Genomic DNA, 23,756 nt, shown 5'->3' with positions numbered 1-23,756 from the left:
AGGGGCTCCAAAAATTCTTCATAAGTAGAATACCAATCTCGACGCCTTGACATGTGATCAGAAGCTCCTGAGTCGATCACCCACACGTCATCTTCTCTGCCGTCCCCTGCTCGCAATCAATCCTTTCCTCGATGATTCACCCGATTCTCCTTGATTATTTTCCGCTTGACTTCCTGCATTTCTCCTTTGGTGACAGGTGTTGCTCTTGTGGCCTTTCTTCTTGCATATATAACACCTGTAGCAGTCCTTCTTCAGATGTCCCATCACGCCGCAGTTATAGCACTTCATAATTTTCTTCTTATTTTCATGTTCTCTTTTATTTTTTCCGTTGCCGGCGACTAACGCTGTTGACTCTTCAGGTACCACTTCTTGTTCTTTTGACCGCATTTCTTCTGTCATTAAACGAGTCGTCAAATTGTTCAATGTTCTTTTGCTGTCTTCGACCGAATCCCACGCACTATGAAAATAGTTAAACTTTTGAGGCAAAGATGACAGGATTCGCGACATTAACATTGTTTCAGGCACAGCACTTCCAAGATTTTTCATCTTGCTCCACAAAACTTCTAACTTTGAAATATTGTAGTCCACACTCTCACTTTCAATCCATTTGAAATCAAAAAACTGTTTCTGAATAGCCGATAAATTTTCTTCTGATTTCATATCATATACTGAGTTCAATTTTATCCACATTTCTCTTGCTGTTTTGCAGCTTACAATCAATTCCATCGGTCTTCTCTCGATAGAATGAATAATTATTTTCCTTGCAGTCTTATCAGCTTTCAAGAACCTTTTCGAGTCTCTCTCGTATGTTGCAGACTCCTGTGTCGGACACGTCAAACTACCTTCACAAACGGCAAGAACATCGTCGTCTTCTTCCAATAGCGTACGAATCATAAAACACCACAAATGCCAATTGTCTTTGTCGCGTAATCGTTCAATTCTCATATTTAATGGCTCCATTTTCATTGTCTTTATTTAGTTACAAATTTGCCACTAATTCACTTTTGTACTTGCACTCGATTTCACACTACATTACACGTTTAGCACTGTCTGGGCCCATAACCTGTTGAAGGTTTTTCTTAAATGAAACACGGTATATGTAGGCGCAACACAAAAAGTTTATTTAACACAATATTCAGTAACAAGTACACTTCTTCACGTACCGCGACAATTTGAACTTAACTAACCGAGCCGACACACTGACATTGATCTTACACAATGAACTTGCTGAATGAACTTTGGCTCGACTTACAGCGCGCTTATATACCTACTTCTACTGCATATCGAATGTTCTGGATGTCTCCTTATGCTTCTATGTTTGCGTCTATTTCATAATCCAGAACATTCGGTTTCTTATTCTAGAGACAAATGTGCGATCAGCCGACGACTGTGTTTACCGTTAGCTCAAATGCTCACTTGATGATGAGTTTTTCGAGATCAATCCTCAACATTAATAACTACAAAAAACAAAATCCATAACAACAAAATTCCATTTCATTTTCCTTAATCGCTACAAAATCAAACTATGCCTCCAATCCTATTCAAATCCTATTCACCATAACAAAAATCTATTTCATTCAATATCTTTACTTATTACCTACAAACATTTAAGGTGGGCAAAAAAAAGGCCAACATTGCACAGTTGAAGCCATTTCATCAAGGAGATGAGGAAATTGACATGATCCCGGTAACCGAGACCGGGGAAACGAAGAACGAGGAGCGAACTCCGCTGTCCCCGACAATAACGACGAAAGGCCTTGATAGGTCTATACGTCTCGCAAACCACTAACTTCCCCGTAGAGACCCCTATTAATGCTAACACTAACGCAGTAGTTAGAGGGCCGTTTCGGTCATTAACACGAATAAAAAACAGAAGACTAAAAATAAACTCCGAACTTACAGGGAGGTCAATAGATGGAGGAAGTCATCGAGATTAGCAGCGATGATGAGGGCTCGGTCCAAGTCGAGGACACCAGCAGCGACAGCACCGAGTCGTTCTCCCGGGAAGAGGCGCAGAGGCGACAAAGGGACCCGAGGCTCGGTAGAGAATATTACCGCCGCCAAGAGGAGCGGGCGCCACCCCGGCGCGTGCACACGGCCCTCCGCTCGACGATGAACGTGGCAAGCCGGATGGACGGCCTAATACAGTTTATACAGGCCAGGTACACAACAGTGTACATCCAGGTGCCCAGGGGAGGAACAACGCCACCACTCGTGGAGGAGCCGCCGTCTCCTCCCCGCCCACCGGGCAGCCCGGAGTCGTATGTACAGAGATGTGCGGACGACACAGCCTCGTCGGGATGGGCGACTCTGACACCATGGACGGCGAGTGAGGAGGAAGAAATCCCGGCCGGAGAGATCGACGATGGATCCCCGTCGCGGGGGCGGGACGGCGGCAGGGAGCGTAGTCCCTCCGTCAATAACCCCGCCCCGGAGACCGCGGCGCGAGATGGATTGGAAGAGGAACACTTGGACGTGTCGGGGAGGCGCGATGGAACAGTTCGGGTCGAAGACGCGAGCTCCGAGGAGGATGGCACCACAAACCCCATTCCCCGACGCCGAGCTAGCGTCGACGCCGAGGAGGAGCGACAGCCGGAATCCGTCAGGATTACGCTACGATATACGCCGGGCACGGTCGAAAACCGACGTCTATCGCGTGCGTCTCAGTCCAGCACAGAGCGCCCGACGGGTCGCGGACAAGCAGCCGAGCGTAGGCGTCGCCGGCGACGACGACGAGGACGACCGGTGTCCGAACGCGAATCGGATTCCCGCACCCCCGCCAGTCAAGGGAAAACGACAGACGGTGCCGAAGGTCCGTCCACGCATCGGCAGCGCCGGGAGAGGAGTACGTCCACGAGCGGCCGAGGGCGCAGCGAGCGCCGAGATGAGTCGACGGAGACTCGTTCGAGCGAGGAAAGGCGCCTGTTGGCAGACATGGCCGAGTTGCTAGACGGGAGGGAGGTAAATCTCGAGGAGGTACTCGGCGAGGAGGACGCGGAGTCGAGGAGAATGTTGCCGTCAATCCCTATCGGCTGGAGAGTACACCCTGCCGGTACCGAGCTGAGTGCGGAGGTGATCCAGCTGCTGAGGCGGGAGACGCGAGGACGGCGGCACAGGAGGACCCGCTTCCGGGTCGCGGCGGGGGAACAGGCCTATACGGTGACTGTTAATTCATCGGGGGGCGTGGTAATTTCCCTGTCGGAGTAAGGGGGGGGTGTAAGGTGGCATTTTCTTTCCCACCTAACATGTTTGTAGGTAATAAGCAAAGATATTGAAATGAAATAGATTTTTTTGTTATGGTGAATAAGATTTGAGTAGGATTTGAGGCATAGTTTGATTTTTGTAGCGATTAAGGGAAATGAAATGGAATTTTGTTATGGATTTTGATTTTTTGTAGTTATTAAGGTTATATTTTGAAATCATTGTTTGTTAATGCCAGATCCCATTAACAGGATTGCTCCTCCCCCACAGAGCCCGATTATGCTATTAACAGCTTTCTGTTAATAGCATAACCGCTTGCTCTCAGTACTTGGCCCTCCGCCAAGTACTACTCCTTCTACTATTACTACCTTTTTTTCACTGATTCCTTGTGCAACTACTTGAATATCCAACATCGCCATTTTGCGCGTGCCGAATAAAATAGTTTTTAAAATCACCACCACGTGTCCTTATTTGAAGACTCCACACTACAACATTTGGTCCTTCGAGCCGGATATCATCAACACATCCACCAGCGATTCTTGGGAGTTCTGAGATAAGTAATTGATTGCTTTTCGTTTCACTGCAACTTGCATAGGTCAGTGCATACCGGCATTTGTTATACGACATTTCCGCCATATATATTTGTATATATACATATTTGTACTTTGTGCAAGTTACATCCCACTAATATATATATTCTTATATATTAGACACAAATCTGAATATATATATTCTTATATATTCAGGTACGTGAAGTCCATAGCCATACATACATACATATATGTATGTATGCACTAACCTTCAAGTCCGTTGCATATTCACATATTCCGAATCTTTCCGTTTTGCTAAGACATAATACACAATATCCTTTGTGTCTTGTCGCAGCTCAACCATAACATTCAATCCAATCATATAGTCCGATTGCACATATTTAATTGCGATTTCACTGCAATATATGTACGTACATACAAGGCTCCCATTGCATATACATACACATATATATATGCACACCTGTTTGTACATTCCGCACCATATATACATATATTAAAATAAATAAAGATAAAACAGAAAAAAACATATCCTTGTCGTTTTATTATAATTTATTTTAAATCTTTATATTTATACACATATATTTATATTTGCATGTTAACTCTTATACGTGTGTGTGTGCTAATTGTGTCTCCGCTTTGCTCTGCCATCCACATATAAAAACAAGTAAGAACGTTGCAGTCGGGCGTTACCGACTGCAGAATACTCATTCACATCCCATCAACAATTTAGTAGTTAAGTTTCGCTCTAATACTGTAGAATATACAGGTTTTTCCGATTTGCCACGCCCCAACTGGGCGTAGACACCTCATTTTTGGTCAGTTTTTAGAAAGAGATAACGGTACCCTAACTGCAAAGTTTGAATGCTTACCCTCAAAAAAAGTGAAAATTACAGGGTATTTTTCGATATGGCACGCCCCTAAAGAGGCGTAAAAATTATTTTTGGGGAATCGATAGAGGAGGCTACCAGTAACTCAACTATCCAATTTGAAGCTTCTTGCTATTATACTTTAGGAGATATAAACTTTTGCGGTTTGCCACGCCCCCTGTGAGCGGACATATATCCGACAAAACTTTTTGGTCTTGGGTGATCAGTCCGAGCATATATACAAAATTTGAGGTCTCTGCCATCAATAGTGTCCAAAATATAGGAGAATTTATAGAATCACTATATCTTCAGGTCCGCTTTTAAACGCCCTCAATGGGCGTAGACTTATAATTTATCTTTAGACTTTATAGAATCATAACATTAGCTGACGTGCAAAATTTCAGCATTCTAGGTTTACAACTTCAGGAGATACAGCTCTATCCGATTTGCCACGCCCCCAATGGGCGTAGATATATCCGCCATAGCTCGTAATCTTGGGTGGTCAACGCAGAACTACATACCAAATTTCAGCTTTCTAGATCTTCAACAAACATGATTTCTGGTATATCGGAAAATGCATTTTCCGATTTGCCACGCCCCTAGTGGGCGGATCGGGAAAATTTTAACACTTTATAAATCGGAGATATACACGAGTATGTGTTCCAAATTTCAAGTCGCTAGCTTCAATAGCGCCGAAATAGATTGCGTTCATACGGACAGACGGACAGACGGACGGACGGACAGACGGACGGACAGCAAGACGGACATTGCACAAAACCAATATACTGATTCACTTGCGTGAATGAGTATAATAAGGTAGTAAAGATATGTACATACATATATCCATATGAATGTACAAATAGAGCAGCAACACAATTAACACATAATTAATTAACTTATTAACAAAACACATTCAGATTTATAACACTTGCAAAAAAATAATAAATATATTCCATTTGTTGTTCTGTGTGCAAATGCTAGTGATCGTACTTAGAAAAGTTTTCACATAAATACCGATAACAAGATTCATCGCCAGCCGCCACAATTCCGTGGCGATACTTTGTTTCTTTAGAGATCGCAGCGCGCAACTATTGTTTGCGAGCCGATAGTTCTTGATAGCACGAATATTCGGTGATTAATTACTACTTTATTGATTTTTATTTTTTGTTTCTTTTCACTTCCTTGTTTATTTATTTAAAAATAAGCACAGCTAATAAACTTAATTTATTCTCGAGCTTAATTTATTCTAATTAGCTCAAGCAAAATATTCTTTTTGCTTATTTTCAATTTCAAATCAAGCTAAATCCAACTTAATTTATCCTAATTAAGTTGATTAACCTTTTCTTCCAACTTAATTTATTCTAATTATGTAACTCGAGCTTAATTTATTCTAATTAGCTCAAGCAAAGCATTCTTTTTGCTTATTTTCGATTTCAAATCAAGCTAAATCCAACTTAATTTATCCTAATTAAGTTGATTAACCTTTTCTTCAAACTTAATTTATTCTAATTAAGTAACTCGAGCTTAATTTATTCTAATTAGCTCAAGCAAAATATTCTTTTTGCTTATTTTCAATTTCAAATCAAGCTAAATCCAACTTAATTTATCCTAATTAAGTTGATTAACCTTTTCTTCAAACTTAATTTATTCTAATTAAGTAACTCGAGCTTAATTTATTCTAATTAGCTCAAGCAAAATATTCTTTTTGCTTATTTTCAATTTCAAATCAAGCTGAATCCAACTTAATTTATCCTAATTAAGTTGCTTAACCTTTTCTTCCAACTTAATTTATTCTAATTAAGTAACTCGAACTTAATTTATTCTAATTAATTCAACCAACTTGATCATTCTTGTGTTTTATTTATTTGCTCAAGCAGATTTAGGTGACCCGCAATTTATTCTGAATTGCTTACAGTTTCTTTGAATCATTTGGCGTCCAGGCCAATTCTGTTGATTTCATTGAGATTTTTCATCCTATTTCGCTCGTAAACTTCTCTCTTGTTGGGAGTTCTGTCAACCAATCCTCCGCACCTCCATGTCCGATCGTTCTAGCCGAGCGCAGTTGAGTGTACCTGCTTCCCGTCTAATCAAGCGCAGTGCTTCCGCATCTCCAATTCCGTCCGGGAAACCACAGACCACCAGCACTTTCAAGCGCAGTCCGGTCGTTACACGGTCCAGTCCGAAGCCAGCAGTATCAGTCAATATGTCTCTGTCCGATTTCATCGCTGCTGCGGATAGGCTCATAAAATTCGAAGCCCGCATCGACGGTTCCGGAGATTCTAGCGCCACTCATGCGGCTCAGCTCCGGGCCTTCGAGATCCGCCGAGACCGTGTCAAGGCATTATGGGATGATGCTGAGCAGCAGTATAAGGTCTGTGCCAGAGCATTCAGCCAAGGGGCGAGCAGTGGCGAAGTTGAAGCCATGGAGGCCAAGTTCGACAACTGTTACTCTGTCTACGAGCGGTGTACGACCCATCTGGGTGTACAGATCGATGCACTTTCCGTATCGAGTACACCACCCGCTCCTATGTCCGCTCCTTTCGCCTCGTCTGGAAGCTGTCGTCTACCACCAGTTGATACGGAAGTGTTCCATGGCGACTACTTGCGCTGGCCAACATTCCGTGATCTTTTTACTGCCATTTATATTCAGAATCCGCGCCTAACTCCGGTGGAAAAGTTATTCCACCTCAACTCAAAGACAGCAGGTGATGCAAATGCCTTAGTCGCCGAGTGCCCGCTCACGAATGACGGCTTTGCATCAGCTTGGGACGCCTTGTGTGACCGGTACGAGAACAAGCGACTGTTAGTGAACAGCCAGCTTAAGATCCTTCTCAACCTCCCCAAAGTCACCAAGGAATCAGTCGCGGCTCTCAGAGAATTTCATGGCACCATTCATCGGTGTGTCACTGCCATCGAGCAAGCCCAAATCTCTACGGAGAACTGGGATTGTATCCTTGTGTTCTTGTGCACTTCCAAGTTACCTGAACACACTCGATCTCTCTGGGAGCATTCTTTAACACGAAAATCAGACATCCCAGCCTGGAAAGACGTAAGTCTCTTCATTAGCGAGCATGCTCGCGCGCTTGAGGCTATGGAAGGTGATAGGTCTCTCCCGAAAGTCTCAGGTTCAGACCCGAAATCCACGGTCAGCAACTCTCACAAAAAAGACCATGCCTTCGAGTCACAAGTCCACTCCAAATCCAAAAAGTGCGATTTGTGTGCTAAAGAGAACCATCCGGTTCGTCAATGTCCTCGCTTCATCCAAATGTCTTTGGCAGCGCGCGAGACATACATAAAACGAAGGCAACTTTGCCTGAACTGCTTTGCTCAAGGTCACCAACTGCGCGACTGCACTAGCATACACAATTGCGCCAAGTGCAAGGGGAGGCACAATACACTGCTTCATCGTGAAGGCTCCACAGCAACCAGCTCCTCGTCCGGAGCCGCTGTGACTCCAGGTACGTCCGAAGTACCTCGTAATGTGCAGTCGTATTTCACGGCCGATACTCCAGGGGTCCTGCTGGGTACGGCCGTAATTGATGTATGTCACTTGGGGGTCACATATCCAGCCAGGGCTTTAATTGACTCGGGGTCCGAAGCGACGTTCATTTCCGAACGATTATTCCGTCTGATGAAGCTACCTTTCCGATCCGTGCAAACGCAGGTGTCCGGTCTAGGCCACTCTGTGGCAGCAAAATCAACGAAGCTTTGTGACTTCCACATCGGCACTCCACTGAAACCTCGACTTCGAATTGAGGCCTCAGCCTTGGTCATCCCACGACTCTCCGGCAATCTGCCATCGTACCCCATTCCGCAACAGCTCTTAAACAATCTGCCCGACATCCCATTAGCTGATCCACTCTTCTTCAAGAGCGCTCACTGACGTTCTTTTAGGCGCGGATATCCTTCCGTCGATCGTTCAGGGGGACTTCCACCCCAACCTCTGCGGATCACTAATGGGCCAAGAGACAATCTTTGGCTGGATTCTTACGGGTCCAGTCACTAAGAAGCCTCAAGAGTCGATTTCCGCTTTCACGACTAGGGTTACCGTTCTCCACGATGAAATACTCGACCACCTCATCACTAAATTTTGGGAGGTGGAGAATCTCCCCAAGGTAGCCAGTGAGCCGGACACTGCGTGTGAGGATAATTTTGTCCGAACCACACGGAGAGACAAGTCTGGCTCCTACGTCGTGACTCGTCCGTTCAAAAATCCGGATCACCCTGACTTAGGTCATTCGCGATCCATCGCTCTGGGGCAGTTTCTCAAAAATGAGAGCAGGTTGTCCAAGAATCCGACACTCAAGGCCGAATACGAAGCTATCCTGCAAGAGTATCCCGACTTGGGTCATATGAGGCCAGTGCACCACCACCAAAGTGAGGGTGGTGTTCAATGCATCGTGCCCATCTTCCAATGGGAAGAGCCTGAATGATATTCTTCATCCAGGCCCGGTCCTTCAGTCCGACCTCACGATGCAAATCCTCAAATGGCAATTCGCACAACGTGACTTGAAGGTCGGCGACATGGTCATCGGCCGTGTCCACCTCATGCACCCAGGAGATGATGGGAAGGTCCGCGTGGCGGACATTCTCACCTCCCGGGGCATTGTCCGTAGACCCGTCCATAAGTTAGTCATCCTACCAACGGACGATAATACCCCTGTGATGTCCAACTAACCCTGTATGTGCATCTAATTCCATCGCTTACCACCCGGCACATCTTTCCTTTTCAGCTATGCCATCAGCTGTTCAATCCGTGGAGACACCTGGCATCAACTCTTTCCGATGCCGCGGGTGTAGAGGGGTCCACGCTCTGCGGAAGTGCAGGCGTTTCCTGGGTCTTCCGGCCGAAAAACGTCTTCGCGCCGTGCTAATTAATAAGTACTGCGCGAATTGTCTGGCGCATCAGCACTCCGGGCAATCCTGCCGGAGCAAGGCCAAATGCAAGACGTGTGGCCAGAGCCATCACACGCTGCTGCATCTGCCTGGAGCTCGTCGCCGACAGCGACGTCGTCCCGCTGCAGCCCCTATCAGCGGGCCCACCTCCTCCGCCCTCGCCGGGACACCTGCACCACAAAAAGGATCCCGCAAAGGACGACGCCACCAGGCAGCATCCACCACCACGAGGGAAGTTACGCCGCCGCTGAGCACGCTGATGCAGCACAAGGCCGTTAGCACCCTGCCCACGGCAATTGTCATTGTGCAAACGGACCAGAAGGATTTCGATGTGAGGGCGTTGATCGATCCGTGTAGCCCTACTACTCGGATCCATGCTTCATTGGAAAGGGCCAAGGGCCACCCACTAGCGTGGGTCCGGGAGAGGTTTGCACGGCGACCATCTGTTCGAAAACATCCGATTTCCATATTAATGCTATCCTGCAATTAGACCCGCAGCTCAATTGCCGGACGCCAATCCGGCCGATCGAGCACGCAGCCAATCCGGCTGGGATTACGCTCGCCGACGGCAATTGGGCTCGACGCAGTACGGTGTCTGTTGTGCTGGAGGCTGACGTGTATTCTCACGTCATCCTTCCAGGAATCGTCCCCAGCACTGACGGTCGTCCCATGGCCCAGAACACCGTGTTCGGGTGGGTCCTTTCAGGTTCCTACCAATAATCTGCACAGATATACATATATTGCAATCCTTGCAAGGGGGGGAGTATGTTAATGCCAGATCCCATTAACAGGATTGCTCCTCCCCCACAGAGCCCGATTATGCTATTAACAGCTTTCTGTTAATAGCATAACCGCTTGCTCTCAGTACTTGGCCCTCCGCCAAGTACTACTCCTTCTACTATTACTACCTTTTTTTCACTGATTCCTTGTGCAACTACTTGAATATCCAACATCGTCATTTTGCGCGTGCCGAATAAAATAGTTTTTAAAATCACCACCACGTGTCCTTATTTGAAGACTCCACACTACAACATTGTTTATATTTCAGTTGTAGGACGTAAGTTGATATTAGTTGATTATTATTAGGCAGTAAATATTTAGAATAAGCGTTACTTTGTAAGGTAGCACTAAGTAGTTAATAATTAGATGTAAGTGCCGTAGCGATTAGCTTTAGAAAGTAAGCGAAATTCAAATGAGTGGGCGGGCACGCGATCAGCAATGCAACCGTGCAGCTCGAAAGCTCGCGGTGGTGAATTGCATTGCTGGTCGCGTGGTAAAATCTGCACAGCGGCAGAAGAGGATTGAAAGCTGCGTGCAGATATCAGTCAGTTTTGAGCTCTCGAAGTGAGCGGTAGTCAGTTTTGAGTTCTCGGTATGAGCGGTAGTTAGTTTTGAGCTCTCGAAGTGAGCAGACGCGAAAGGGAAAATCAAATCAAGAAGAAGGTATTAGAATTTAGGTTAAGCTTGATAATGGTAATAAAGTAAGCGTGTATATGTAGAAATGGTTGCGTATTTATTTGTAGTTAGTTCATCTAACGTTGGGACTTTTGACACTAATTACAACTAACTATAACAACACTAATTGGTAGTTTGAACGTGGCCGGGACCCGTTCGCCAGAAGGGTAAATCTCTGGCAGTGAAAATCGCGTGGTCTGGGAGTGAACGCCGGCGGCAACGCTGCGCGTTCCTCGACCCGCGATCTACCATTCGTAGTGGCCCCACTAACTCCCACAGCACGCCTTCGCAACCGCGACCCCAGCAATCTAGAGTGGACTTGATCGCGCCACTCGATTGCTGCCGCCCTCCCGCATGCAAACGCGTAGGCGTGGTCGGCGAGTTCAGGCCACGTGGTCACCTAACCTCAAATGGTACCCTTCCCCTCTCCCATCACACCAATGCTGTAGGTCCCGTAGTAACTTATAAATGTCTTGTAAGTTATGGCCCTGGGCAGACTGAGACTCTGATAAATAATAAATAAATGCCAGTATTAGCAAGTCGCATTTGATTGCATTCACAACGTCGTTCTTTTTTACCGCATCACACATTTTCCTATTAAGTCTTTATTAGACTCATTCACGAAAGTGAAATGAGTATATTGGTTTTGTGCAATGTCCGTCTTGCTGTCCGTCCGTCTGTCCGTATGAACGTAAGCTATTTCGGCGCTATTGAAGCTAGAGACTTGAAATTTGGAACACATACTCGTGTATATCTTCGATTTATAAAGTGTTAAGTCCCGATCCGCCCACTAGGGGCGTGGCAAATCGGAAAATGCATTTTCCGATATACCAGAAATCATGTTTGTTGAAGAGCTAGAAAGCTGAAATATGGTATGTAGGCCCGCATCGACCACCCAAGATCACGAATTATGGCGGATATATCTACGCCCATTGGGGGCGTGGCAAATCGGATAAAAGTGTATCTCCTAAAGTTAAAAACCTAGAATGCTGAAGTTTTGCACGTAAGCTGATGTTTTAATTCTATAAAGATGTGTGAAAAAATTGGGTACATGTCCTAACGCCCAGTGTCATAAGGCCCATGGGCGCTAAGACACACATTTTTGCGACATAAAGCCCACGGGCGCAATGACACTTTTAATGACACACGCCGGATTTTATTTCACTTTTTTATGGGCGTTATGACACGATTAAAGGGCTTTAAAAAATAAGAAAACAAAACAATTACATTTTTTAAATATTTTATTGAAAAATTTTAATGTGATTCTCAACTATTTGTCTACAATATGGGCAGAGCAATAAAGAGTTAGCAGTTAGATTTTGTAAATTTGTGTGGCATTCCAAACATATCTTGAAGTGGTTGCAAGGCAGAAGTACCACATCTCTCGGTTTGTCAACACAAATTATGCATTTTAATACATCAGTCATTTGACTGAAGTGCACATTGCTATCAATATCCTCCTCTTCAGAATCTGAAGATAACTCTTCATTTTCGAAGCTGGTGTCCCACTTAATTAGGTCATTATTTTCGTTTAAGAGACAACTAAAAAATTATATTTCGGAAATGTTTTTGCTCTCCAAATCCTTGAGAAGGTCTTCAATTTTATTTTCCTTTGCTTTTTGTTTTTTGCGCTTTGTGCTAAGAGCGGTTATATCGCCATCAATAGCACTAGCTAGCATAACGGACGAAGCATAGTCCTCATCTCGAATAACTTCGAGAAATTTGATGAATCCGCCATGCTTCTGTAATTTTCTCGATAATACCGCGTTGAAGGATTCTAAAGAGCTAGTTGTTCGCATAATCTGTGAGCACACAGAGAAAACATCAGGTGTGATCTGGAAAAATATATTTTGGTGAATGATGAAAAACGTACGAAGGGTGATGAAACGAAGTTATTATTCATACTTTGACCATCCATTCCTTTTCAAAATATTTCAAGAACCGTTTGAGAATATCATGCTTACTTTTTGGTAGTTCAAAATGGTAAACATTAGAAATTTGCCAAGGCTGAATTAATGGGAGGCTGAGAAAAGTTCTGTACCATTTATAGCAGTCAACAGACAGCAGTCAAGATAATAGACTTTCATTGTTGCTCGAAAATTTGATATCTTTAAACTGTTGCGCTTCAATGCCTGACAATAGTGAAACCAACAGCCATTTAATGTTGCCATTGCACTATAGGAAAAAAACCCGAAATTTTGGCATAAATACAATTTTTTTTTTATAAATTTTTAACCTTTTTTTTTTATTTTCCAATAATAAATATCTTAACTAATATAAAATGAATTTTTTAAAAATTTTATGGACTGCCCCTACTATATAACGCGGGGCTGCAAGTCAGCTGACCCAGAGTTGCTTTGTATGCAAAAAAAGCGCGGGAAAAATTGTGCAACTTTGAAGTTTAGTACTGCGGTAAATAAAAATAAAATTTATAACTTTAAAAATGGAAAACATTACTGATGGTATGTACTATAAATTGTCAATTCAAATTTTTGAGTTCATTTGTTTACTTGTCTAATTGTTCAATGTTTTGTTGTTGTGTATTTTAGCTAAAAAATAACAAAATAGTTCGTGTTTCGTGGAACATAACTTACAAATAGAGGAGACTAGTGATGAAGTTTAATTGCAAACGTGTTGTCTGAAACTTCTATTATTAGAGACTTTTAACCGTTTTTGCTCCTTTTTGCTCCATTTCGAAAAAATAACGTTTTTATAGCTAAGTATGAGTTTACGCGCTCAGAGCTTCTAGACGTATGGGCAAGCAACAATCGCCAAGCAGACGCGGTGAAATTGTTTATGATTGAAAAAATTAATAATAATGTGGATGAAAATGTAGAAAACAGTATTTCTACCCAAGTAGCCCAGTTTATTGCTTTTGTTAAAAGATATTTGCCCAGATGTAACCGTAATCTGCATAGATTCAAAGCAACACATTCACGGTGGGTCGAGGGCAAAATATTTATCAACTTAAAAGAAGTTAAGTCCTCGCAAGATAAAGCTGGCCGTAAAGAACTTACTTATGAAGAAGCAGGCAGTCGGCTGAAGAGAAAATTAGCTTCTGATCTTGCAAGTCAAGAAGAACACACAACCCAACTGTTTATACATGCTGCATCGGTTTCAGCAAAAAAATGCAAAAGAAAATGATATGGCATTCGTTCTACGAAAAACAATGCACAGTGAGAATGCGAGTGAGATAAGAAAGAAAATAGAAGGAAATTTACCAACTTCTATAGAACCATCTGAAGCATTGGCTTTTCTTATTGAAAACGGGTTAACAAAAGAGCAGTATGGAAACATTAAGTTGATCTGTAAACAACACGGATGTGATATTTTCCCATCTTATTTGGAAGTAGTGAAAGCTAAGTTGAAATGCAGGCCAAATGGAATATCAATTTGTGAAAAAAAGCGGAAGTGCCTTTGCAGAGCTTACTAAATCATACAGCAGATCGGATTCTAAAGCTGCAAGAGGATGTTTTAGAAGTAGTTCCAAATGCAACGCACTATAAATTAATAGTGAGCTACGGTTTCGATGGATCAACTGGGCAAAGCAGTTATAAGCAATATTTTCAGAGTGATGAGTTCAATACTATGGATCATTCCCTTTTGTTTCCACAATAATTCCCCTAAGATTGACGGATGAACATAACCGAATAATTTGGCTCAATAGAACACCGCAGTCAATTAGATTTTGTCGACCTTTGAAAATCGAATTTGTTAAGGAAACCACAGCCGTTATATTGAATGAAAAAAATATTGGGAGGAGCAAATAAGAGGTCTTAGTGAGCATAAATATATATATAATAACAACACAATATATATCCAGTATGATATGCATCTGACCCTTATTGATGGAAAGGTTTTGAATATTGTAACGGGTACAAATTCGTGCCAATCATGCCCTCTATGCGGGGCGAAACCAAAACAATTGTTAGAAATTGCTGATTTTAACTCAGCGTGTTTTAAAGTGACTGAAAAAAATCTTAAGTATGGATTAAGCCCACTTCATGCTTGGATAAGATTTTTAGAGTTTGTGTTAAGAATATCTTATAAAAATGATTTAAAGAAATGGCGCATAAAGGAAGCAGATAAAAATCAAGTCGCAGCACGGAAGCAACAAATACAAGAAAAGTTATGGCTGGAAATGGGTCTTATAGTTGATAAGCCCAAACAGAACGGTAGTGGAAGCAGTAATGATGGAAACACCGCCCGAAGAGCGTTTTCAGATCCTAGAAAGTTTTCTGACATACTAAATCTCAATTATGAAGTTATCAGGAACTTTCATATAATATTAATTGCTATCTCATCCGAACATTATATAAATAGCGATAAATTTAGAGCTTTCTGCGTCCGTACATTTGAAATATATATGAATAACTATTCTTGGTATCCCATGTCCCCAACTGTGCACAAAGTTTTGATCCATGGATACCAAATAATGGATAGCTGCATAGTTCCTGTTGGTGTTCTCGGAGAAAACGCATCAGAAGCTCGAAACAAAATTTATAAAAATGACAGAAGGTCGCATGCCAGAAAGAGCAGTAGGCTAAACAACATCACTGATGTTTTTCACAGGGCATTAGATTCATCTGATCCGCTTTTGTCAAGTCTCTGTCTTAAAAAAGACAGAAGCTTCACAAAAAATTAAAATTTCCAAGCGAAGTGATTGATCTGTTTGCTCTGATTGAGCCTCCGCAAATCGCGCATCAATTTACAAATGAAACTGAAAGTTTAGAAGCTGAAGATGAGGATGAGGATGATGCAAACAATTTCGACCCGAATATCGAATTGGATGAAGAAAATTATGATTATTGATGTTAATTTTTGGAGATGTGGTAATTATTGTAAAATAAAAATACAACTTTTTTTTTTCATATTTTTCTTAATTTTACAGCGTATCAACGGAATGAATATACACATTTTAATTTTTTTATTATATAATAAGCTGTACACATTTATTTTTATATGAAAATATGTAATGTAAGATATATATAATATATTTAAAAAATTTATGTCTGAAGTACACATGATTTCATTAATGGGTAACAAGGAGGCGGGGAGAAGGCGTGGTCAAATCGTAAAAAAAAAAATTCGAAATTCTAACTTAGTCTATCTTAGGTGTATGTAAAATTTCAACCTCCTAGCTCTACTTTTAGAATTGATGCCAAAATTTCGGGCTTTTTTCCTATAGTGGCATTGGGAAAACAGTTTTCAACGCTTTTCTTAAGGCCATCTCATAGGCAGTTGTAAAGCTTTTTGGCTGAAACTTAAAGTAGTGTGCATTCAAAAATGCAAAAAGGTGTTCGTAAGCATCAGTTATTTTTTTTTGTCATCAAAATGTATATAAATGGAAAGGTCTGTAACATGAAGAAAGATATATGTTAATTGAGAGCAACTAATTTGAATATAGCACAACAAGTATTTATGTACAGACGTGGTTTCTATATAGATAATGAACAATAAGTAGTTGTTTAAAGCCGCATGAAGGGGTTATATTAAACGTTCCATCTATCAAAAAGTGACGCTCTCCTACTCTATTTTCAATCATCTTTGCAATGCTTGGCGATAAAAAATACAATAAGCAAACTTTTCTTCTAATATTGTTGTCCTATAAAAGGGTTGCTGGTTGTGCTTTGAAGTGCCATATTCTTGCCGAAATTCGGTATCGTCAAATAGCAATTTAGTTTCACTTGGTGAATTTGGATTTTTCTGCGTGACTTCACTCCGAATTGTAAACAATTGCCGTCTTATTTTCGGATAAGCAACTGAATGTCCAGTTTCTCCACTCTTTTGACACTCCTCATAAAAGATTTCACGCACTCCTTTTCTTTTTAAGTTTTTTTGCTCACATTGGCTTTTTATATTATTGATTAGTTCGAGCTTTTTTATTAAATCTTGAGGAGACGAATGATTATGGCTGCACTCGAGACTCAGTTGAGTGCAAACGCCAGCATTGGACAAGCTCACGGTCACATTACAATCTTTAATATAACAAATATACCGCGAACTATTCTTCGAAGTACTTTTAATTTTAAATAATTGTTGCTGGCTTGGTAAAAGCAATAACTTCGAATTTTTTCGAAAGCCAGCAACAAAATAATATTCATATTCCATTTTAAGTGCACTTTGCCTGAAGATTAGTGACAAACTGATGACAATTATTCTTAGCAAATGCGCCAAGAACGTGTAAAACACCAAAACAGAAGAGATAACATATTAAACGGTACTTTTGGTACGGTTCTTTCATCGATTGATAATGCGCTTTGGAAATTTTTAGAAATTTAGGGCGTTATGACACTCTTCAATTGTGTCGTAGCGCCCTCGGGCGTTATTTCGCTTTTGGAGTGGGCGCTAGCTCACATTTAAAAGTGTCATTGCGCCCGTGGGCTTTATGTCGCAAAAATGTGTGTCTTAGCGCCCATGGGCCTTGTGACACTGGGCGTTATGACATGTACCCGAAAAAATATATATCTACGCCTACTAGGGGCGTGGCGAATCGGACCTGAAGATATAGTGATTTTTCGAATTCGGCTATATTTTGGACACTATTGATGCTAGAGATCTGAAATTTGGTATATATACGCGAGTTGATCACCCAAGTCCAACGAGCTATGGTAGATATATGTCCGCCCATAGGGGGCGTGGCAAACCGCAAAAGTTCTCTCCTACAGTTTAAGAGCTAGAAGCTTCAAATTTGGATAGTTGAGTTACTGGTAGCCTCCTCTATCGATGTTTCAAAAATAATTTTAAAGCCTCTTTAGGGGCCTGGCATATCGAAAAATACACTGTAATTTTCACTTTTTTTTGAGGGTAAGCATTCATTTGCAGTTAGGGTACCGGTTACTTGTTTTAAGAACTGGCCAAATATGAGGAGTCTACGGCCACTAGGGGCATGGCAATCGGCATTTATAGTGCCCATATTGCGGCATTTATATGCGTCAGCCATCTATTTATGTATTTGTACACATAAATAGGCTTAATAGGCATTGATAGCACGGAAGGAAACATTTTTATAACATTAATCAAATATAAAAAAGCTAAAATAACAAAAAAAATTTGCAATTTACAAAAAAGAGTTTTCCGCGGGATTTGAACTCGCACCCAAGCCGAATAGCGTGTTCATGTCAAAATATCTGAAATAAAGATCGCCGGCGCTTCAGCCTACAGCACCACCGTGTCGTTTTGATCAACAGTAGTTAAAACGAAATCACATTATTGTTATGACGCCACATAGCAAAGAAAAGCCAGTGTAGCGGCTGGAAATTCAAAAACAATGCAAAGACAAATCAATCGCAACGAGATTCTTAGAATATGCTAGACTACGCATTTATGTGTACTTACATACACAAATACAAATGAGCGCGTGTATAAGGCTGGAATGCTTGTATGTATTTGCTTATATGTATTAGAGAGCTATTTAAGAAGAAACAAATTTAGACTTATAAAATTATTCGACTAAGAGAAGGAAAAGTATTAAGTGCCATTCAGTCAAGCTCGCACCTTCCCAATAAAATATCTATTTAATAAAAAACGAAATATGTATGAAAAAAAAACAAATAAAATAATAAAATCGAAGAGGTTCGAAACCTCCTACTATAACATTACTTGCGTCGCCCTTAGCACCCGCACCACTGCTTTGCTTGACCAGCCAGTTGCTAAAATAGAATAGCTTATTAAGAGAGCGTCATCAGACAAAATTACAGTAACGGCTAGAAAGTCCAGAAATCAATCGAAATTCTAAGAATGTGAGAAAAGGCGCGCTTCTGTCTGTACGCATAGAATAGACGATGAGTGTGTACACGTGTATAGGAAAATCGCGCTGATCTGCGGCTAGCTTGAAGCCGGTATCCAATATATGGATATAAATATATAATAAAAATCAAAATTGTATAAATTATACATGTATGTATGTAATTTGAATGCAATGATGCAATGATCATAGCAATAGCTATCGATGATTTTCCAATTTTAATGAGATCATGCCCTGTTTTTTGTTGCGCAAATCGCTTGGGCTGCGCTGCAGTGTGAGCAATATTATAAGAATTTATTTGTTGAATAATTTCTTTTGTAGACATACAATCTTAATGAAACTTTTAGAGCGTAATCATATGGTCAAAATGAGTGCACATTCTAGTGCACAAGTCTCTAGTCCTTGAAGTGTTCAAATTAGGCTGAAAAAACAAAATCAATTTTTCGATTATTCTCGATAAAAAAGTTATCGGATGAGTTATCGAAAAAATAAAGCAAACTCGTACTGCGTATGGTATACACGAGTACGCATGCCAAATAACTTCTGAGATCGACACACTCATACGGACGGACCGACGGACGGACGGACGGATAGGCGGACAGGGCTATATCGACTCAGCTCGTCATCCTGATCAAGAATATGGGGTCTGCGATGACTCCTTCTGCCCGTTATATACTTTTTCACAAAACCATTATACCCTGATTTCCCATTTTCAATGGGTTCAGGGTATAATACCACAATGCAGTGTTATGCGTTACGAGAACGGCATGGTCGCTCTCAACCTCTTAAACTGATTTTGAATGTAAAGACATTTATTATATGCTCCAGAGTTTATTGAGCTAGCGCTTATATTTTATCGAGTTTTATTGGGCGTGGCATATCGAAAAATACCCTGTCCTTTTCACATACAGTGAACCAATAATGTCTTCGTACAGCAGCAACTTTTTTCATTGGGAACGAAAAAAACATATAAATAGTAAAAAACTAATAAAAAATGTTGATGCAGTCTTATTATCTTATATAAATCGTGTCTTTTTATGTACTTTTAGCTATAACTACTAAACTAAGCAACATATTGACATAATTCTTTTTGTAAATTAAGTAGTCGAAGATAGTGGATTTAGAGCTATGCTTCATGTATTTGATACACGGTATAAATTGCCATCACGTGCGACCATGCGCAATGTACTCATGGCAAGGCAAGTAGAGGAAAAGACGGCAAAATTGGTTGAAATTTTAAAGCACGTGAAGCATTGTGCCATTACGACTGATCTTTGGACTTCTCAAGCTAATGAGACGTATTTAACAGTCACTTGCTCATTTATCTCAAAGGACTTCGATCTGCGCACAGCCGTGTTATCCACAAATAAGTTAGATTCAGAGGCAAATCATTCTTGGCAGAACATTGCGGAATCGCTAAAAGCTATTTTTTTTAAAATGGAACATATCTTCAAAAGTAATAGCTATAGTAACGGACAATGCAAGCGCAATGATAAAAGCATGTGAGCTGTTGCACAAACGAAATATACCATGCTTTGCACACACAATAAATTTAGTTGTGCAAGATTGCCTAAAACTGCATTGCTTGGCTTTTTTATTATCTAAATGTAAAAGCACTGTAAAATTTTTTAAAAATAGTACAATTATGTACAACAAACTTAAAGAAGCCCAAAAAATCGAAAAAAAATACAGCCTCAAACAGGAAGTTCCTACCCGTTGGAACAGCGCCTATTACATGATAGATCGAATTTTAAATGTGTATGATGCTATCAATAGTGTACTTTTGATGGTATCTAAAGCACCACCTCCGTTTACTGCGGACGAAATTAACCTTCTAAAGGATTTAGCAAAGCTACTGTCTCCATTTGAGAGTGCCACAAAACAGATCTCATCAAGCACCACAGTGACCATATCCCTTAAAATTCCGATCACTTGTGGACTAATGCACAATTTAGATAAAATTAAAAATAATTTAACCACAACAGAAGGATTGGAAGCGTACACATGCTTAATCGATGGTATCAAAAATAGGATGTCTAAATATGAAGAGCGTTCACTGCCTCGAATCGCTACATTGCTAGATCCACGATTTAAAAAGCAAGGCTATCGTTCACCTTTTAATGCTGTTCAAGGGGAAAAGCTTCTCGAAAATGAACTCGCTTCCCTAGATTCCCTTGATTCAGACCAACCAGAGCCATTAACGCTCACTGAAAAAACCACGAAGACTAGCCAAACTCTCTTTGAATTTGTGCAAAATAACATTCAAGCCGTGCCTCGGACTAAAAGGTCAAACGCTATATTGGAGCTTCGTCAATACCTTTTAAAGATGAATTCAGAAGAAGACGTGGATCCTTTAAAATATTGGAAGGTAATTGTATTAATTTTTTAACACATTTTAAAATTAAAATACGTTTATTAATTTTAGTACAATGAAGGTGCACTAAAAGTTCTTGCGGAAAAATTTTTATGTGTACCAGCTACTTCGACGGAATCGGAGAGGATGTTCAGTAAGGCTGGGCTTGTTATAAGCAATCGACGGGCTTCCCTAAAGGCAAACCATGTTGATATGCTTCTATTCTTACAAAAAAATGACTGGATTAATTAAAGTTGCTTAGTTCTATTTTTTTTCTTTTCAAGAAATCTAATGGATCTCATTAGTTTGATATAGTTTGTAATTTATAAGAGGTTTGAAGTGCTTTGTAGTTTTTAAGAAACTTACAGTGTTTTGTAGATTATAAGAAGTTTGTAGCTTATAAGTTTATTGGATCAAAGTTATATTTTAGTTTATTTACTTTGTTATAAAGTTCAACGAATGAATTAAATTTTGACTAATTATAATTTAATATTATTTATATAACCTATTCGATTTGCCTTGAGTTAAATAAACGTACTTTGTTCAAATATTTGAGTTGTTCCGTCAATAACACTTTTTTAGCGATAGTATCGAATTTTCTTTCTTAAAATATCGAAAATATCGAATGGGACCACTATCGATATTTTGCTAGCTCTACAATGAATAATTGAGAGACGCAGTTAGTTGTGTTTAGAATTCGAGTTAGTGATGTAAATTTGGGTCGAAGATTCGATGTCGATGTTCATCGATGTTTGCAAAATGATAAATCGATGTTGTGTAAAACATCGGCTATAAACATCGATGTATCGATGTTTTCTACCAATTACGTTATTTTTCGTTAATTCAATTCTTAAACAACATTTCTTCAACATTTTGTTCTATTTTATGAATGGACCGCAGGTGGTCTTTCATGTTGGTCGTGTTACCCGCAGTCTTCAAAACTTTGTTGCAAATGTTGCATTTTGCGCTATTTCCATCAATTTTTGTAAAGTGCCTCCAGCAAAAGCTTGTCTTTGTTGTTATTCTAGAATAAATACATTTGTAATTGCAAATCAGCGTTTGCAAAAACTACTCTATAGCAGCAATAGCAATAAAAATTGTGCTATGCTCTCGCTACCGCTCTCATTTTTGACGAGAGCCGTAGCAGAGTTGTAGCCTAACAATAAAAAGTTTGTGCTCTGCTATGCTCTCAGTTCTGTCTCATCAAAAACTACAGCAGTAGCGAGTAGCACAAAAACAACTGATGTGCTACGCTCTGCCGTAGCGGTAGCTGAAAACAGATAGCGAAAGCGATAGCTGAAAACAGCGAACGAGATGAAATCATAGCGAGATGAAAACGGAGCGAGATGAAAACAGAGCGAGATGAAAACAGAGCGAGATGAGAGTAAAACAAATGTGCGAGAGCGATATGAGCAGGGCTGTCATTTTAGATTTTTTGCCGTCAGATCTGGCAAATGGGAGCGATTTGAGCAGCCGCATTTTGTTTTGTGTTTATTTTTACTTCAATTTTTGATTGATGTCAAATTAACGTAGGGATAAATTGTGTAGTTACAGAAATCAAATAATAAAAAACATTTTTTCAGTTACTAAATTAGAAATTATACTCAAAATCTTTATTTATATTCATTTTCAAATAAAGACATTAAAAAAAAAATAAAAAATGAAAAAAAAAACGTGGGCTTCGACGCTTGCCTTTATTTGGACCCCAGATTCCATAATATTATAGATAATTCCCAAAAAGAAAGAGCAATCGATTTTTTAAAGACATTGTGGGAAAAAATTAAAATTTTCGGTTCCAATCCCAGTATGACATACTCAAATAATTCATTGGATACAGACGCTGGACACACCAAAGACAATAATTTCGAGCTGTTAGACGATTTTTTAAGTGCCAGTATGGTTGTTCCAAATGAGTCAACTAATGTCCATGCAAAGATTGAAACACTAAAGTTACCAGTGATGAAGGCGAATACAGATGTTTTATGTTTCTGGAAATACAAAAAGTCAACCGATCCCGAACTTTACGCCCTAAGCAAAGTATGTTTTGCTATACCGCCAACTCAAGTAAGTATTTCGGTTTTAATAAATACAAAAATACAAAGCTAAAAACAATATATACATTTCTTTACAATTGCAGGTTACAATAGAGAGAGCGTTTTCCTCGTTGAAACTGGTGCTGTCCGATAATCGAAATCGATTAAGTCATGAGACTTTGGAGAACATACTTTTAGTTAGGCTTAATTCGAATCATTTAGATAGTGCTATAGAGAATTTAAGTTTATTTGAAAATGAAGATTAGTATATGTTTATTTACTTTAGTTTCTAATTTCGTTACTGAAATAGGTTTTTTTTTTAATTTTTTATTTTTTTTTTTAATGTCTTTATTTGAAAATGAATATAAATAAAGATTTTGAGTATAATTTCTAATTTAGTAACTGAAAAAATGTTTTTTATTATTTGATTTCTGTAACTACACAATTTATCCCTACGTTAATTTGACATCAATCAAAAATTGAAGTAAAAATAAACACAAAACAAAATGCGGCTGCTCAAATCGCTCCCATTTGCCAGATCTGACGGCAAAAAATCTAAAATGACAGCCCTGCTCATATCGCTCTCGCACATTTGTTTTACTCTCATCTCGCTCTGTTTTCATCTCGCTCTGTTTTCATCTCGCTCCGTTTTCA

General features: G+C 40.3%; 3 protein-coding genes across 3 annotated transcripts; all 3 read left to right on the top strand.

The window, feature by feature from the left end:
* Positions 1–6,653: 6,653 nt before the first annotated feature.
* On the top strand, positions 6,654–8,501 carry LOC122757840. The gene has a single exon (XM_044011406.1). The coding sequence runs from the start codon at positions 6,654–6,656 to the stop codon at positions 8,499–8,501; it is 1,848 nt and encodes a 615-aa protein (XP_043867341.1).
* Positions 8,502–19,819: 11,318 nt separating this feature from the next.
* On the top strand, positions 19,820–21,471 carry LOC122757658 (E3 SUMO-protein ligase ZBED1-like). Its single transcript, XM_044010520.1, has 2 exons — positions 19,820–21,084; positions 21,142–21,471. Exons 1-2 carry the CDS (start codon positions 20,206–20,208, stop codon positions 21,319–21,321), a joined length of 1,059 nt encoding a protein of 352 aa, XP_043866455.1. The 5' UTR covers positions 19,820–20,205; the 3' UTR covers positions 21,322–21,471.
* Positions 21,472–22,142: 671 nt separating this feature from the next.
* On the top strand, positions 22,143–23,433 carry LOC122757888. Its single transcript, XM_044011549.1, has 2 exons — positions 22,143–23,133; positions 23,207–23,433. The coding sequence occupies exons 1-2, from the start codon at positions 22,876–22,878 to the stop codon at positions 23,366–23,368; spliced, it is 420 nt and encodes a 139-aa protein (XP_043867484.1). The 5' UTR covers positions 22,143–22,875; the 3' UTR covers positions 23,369–23,433.
* Positions 23,434–23,756: the final 323 nt, after the last annotated feature.

The sequence above is a fragment of the Drosophila mojavensis genome, unplaced genomic scaffold (assembly GCF_018153725.1).
Source record: "Drosophila mojavensis isolate 15081-1352.22 unplaced genomic scaffold, ASM1815372v1 contig_136, whole genome shotgun sequence".
Classification (NCBI taxonomy): Eukaryota; Metazoa; Arthropoda; class Insecta; order Diptera; family Drosophilidae; genus Drosophila; species Drosophila mojavensis.
This window is presented reverse-complemented; position numbering and strand designations above follow the sequence as displayed.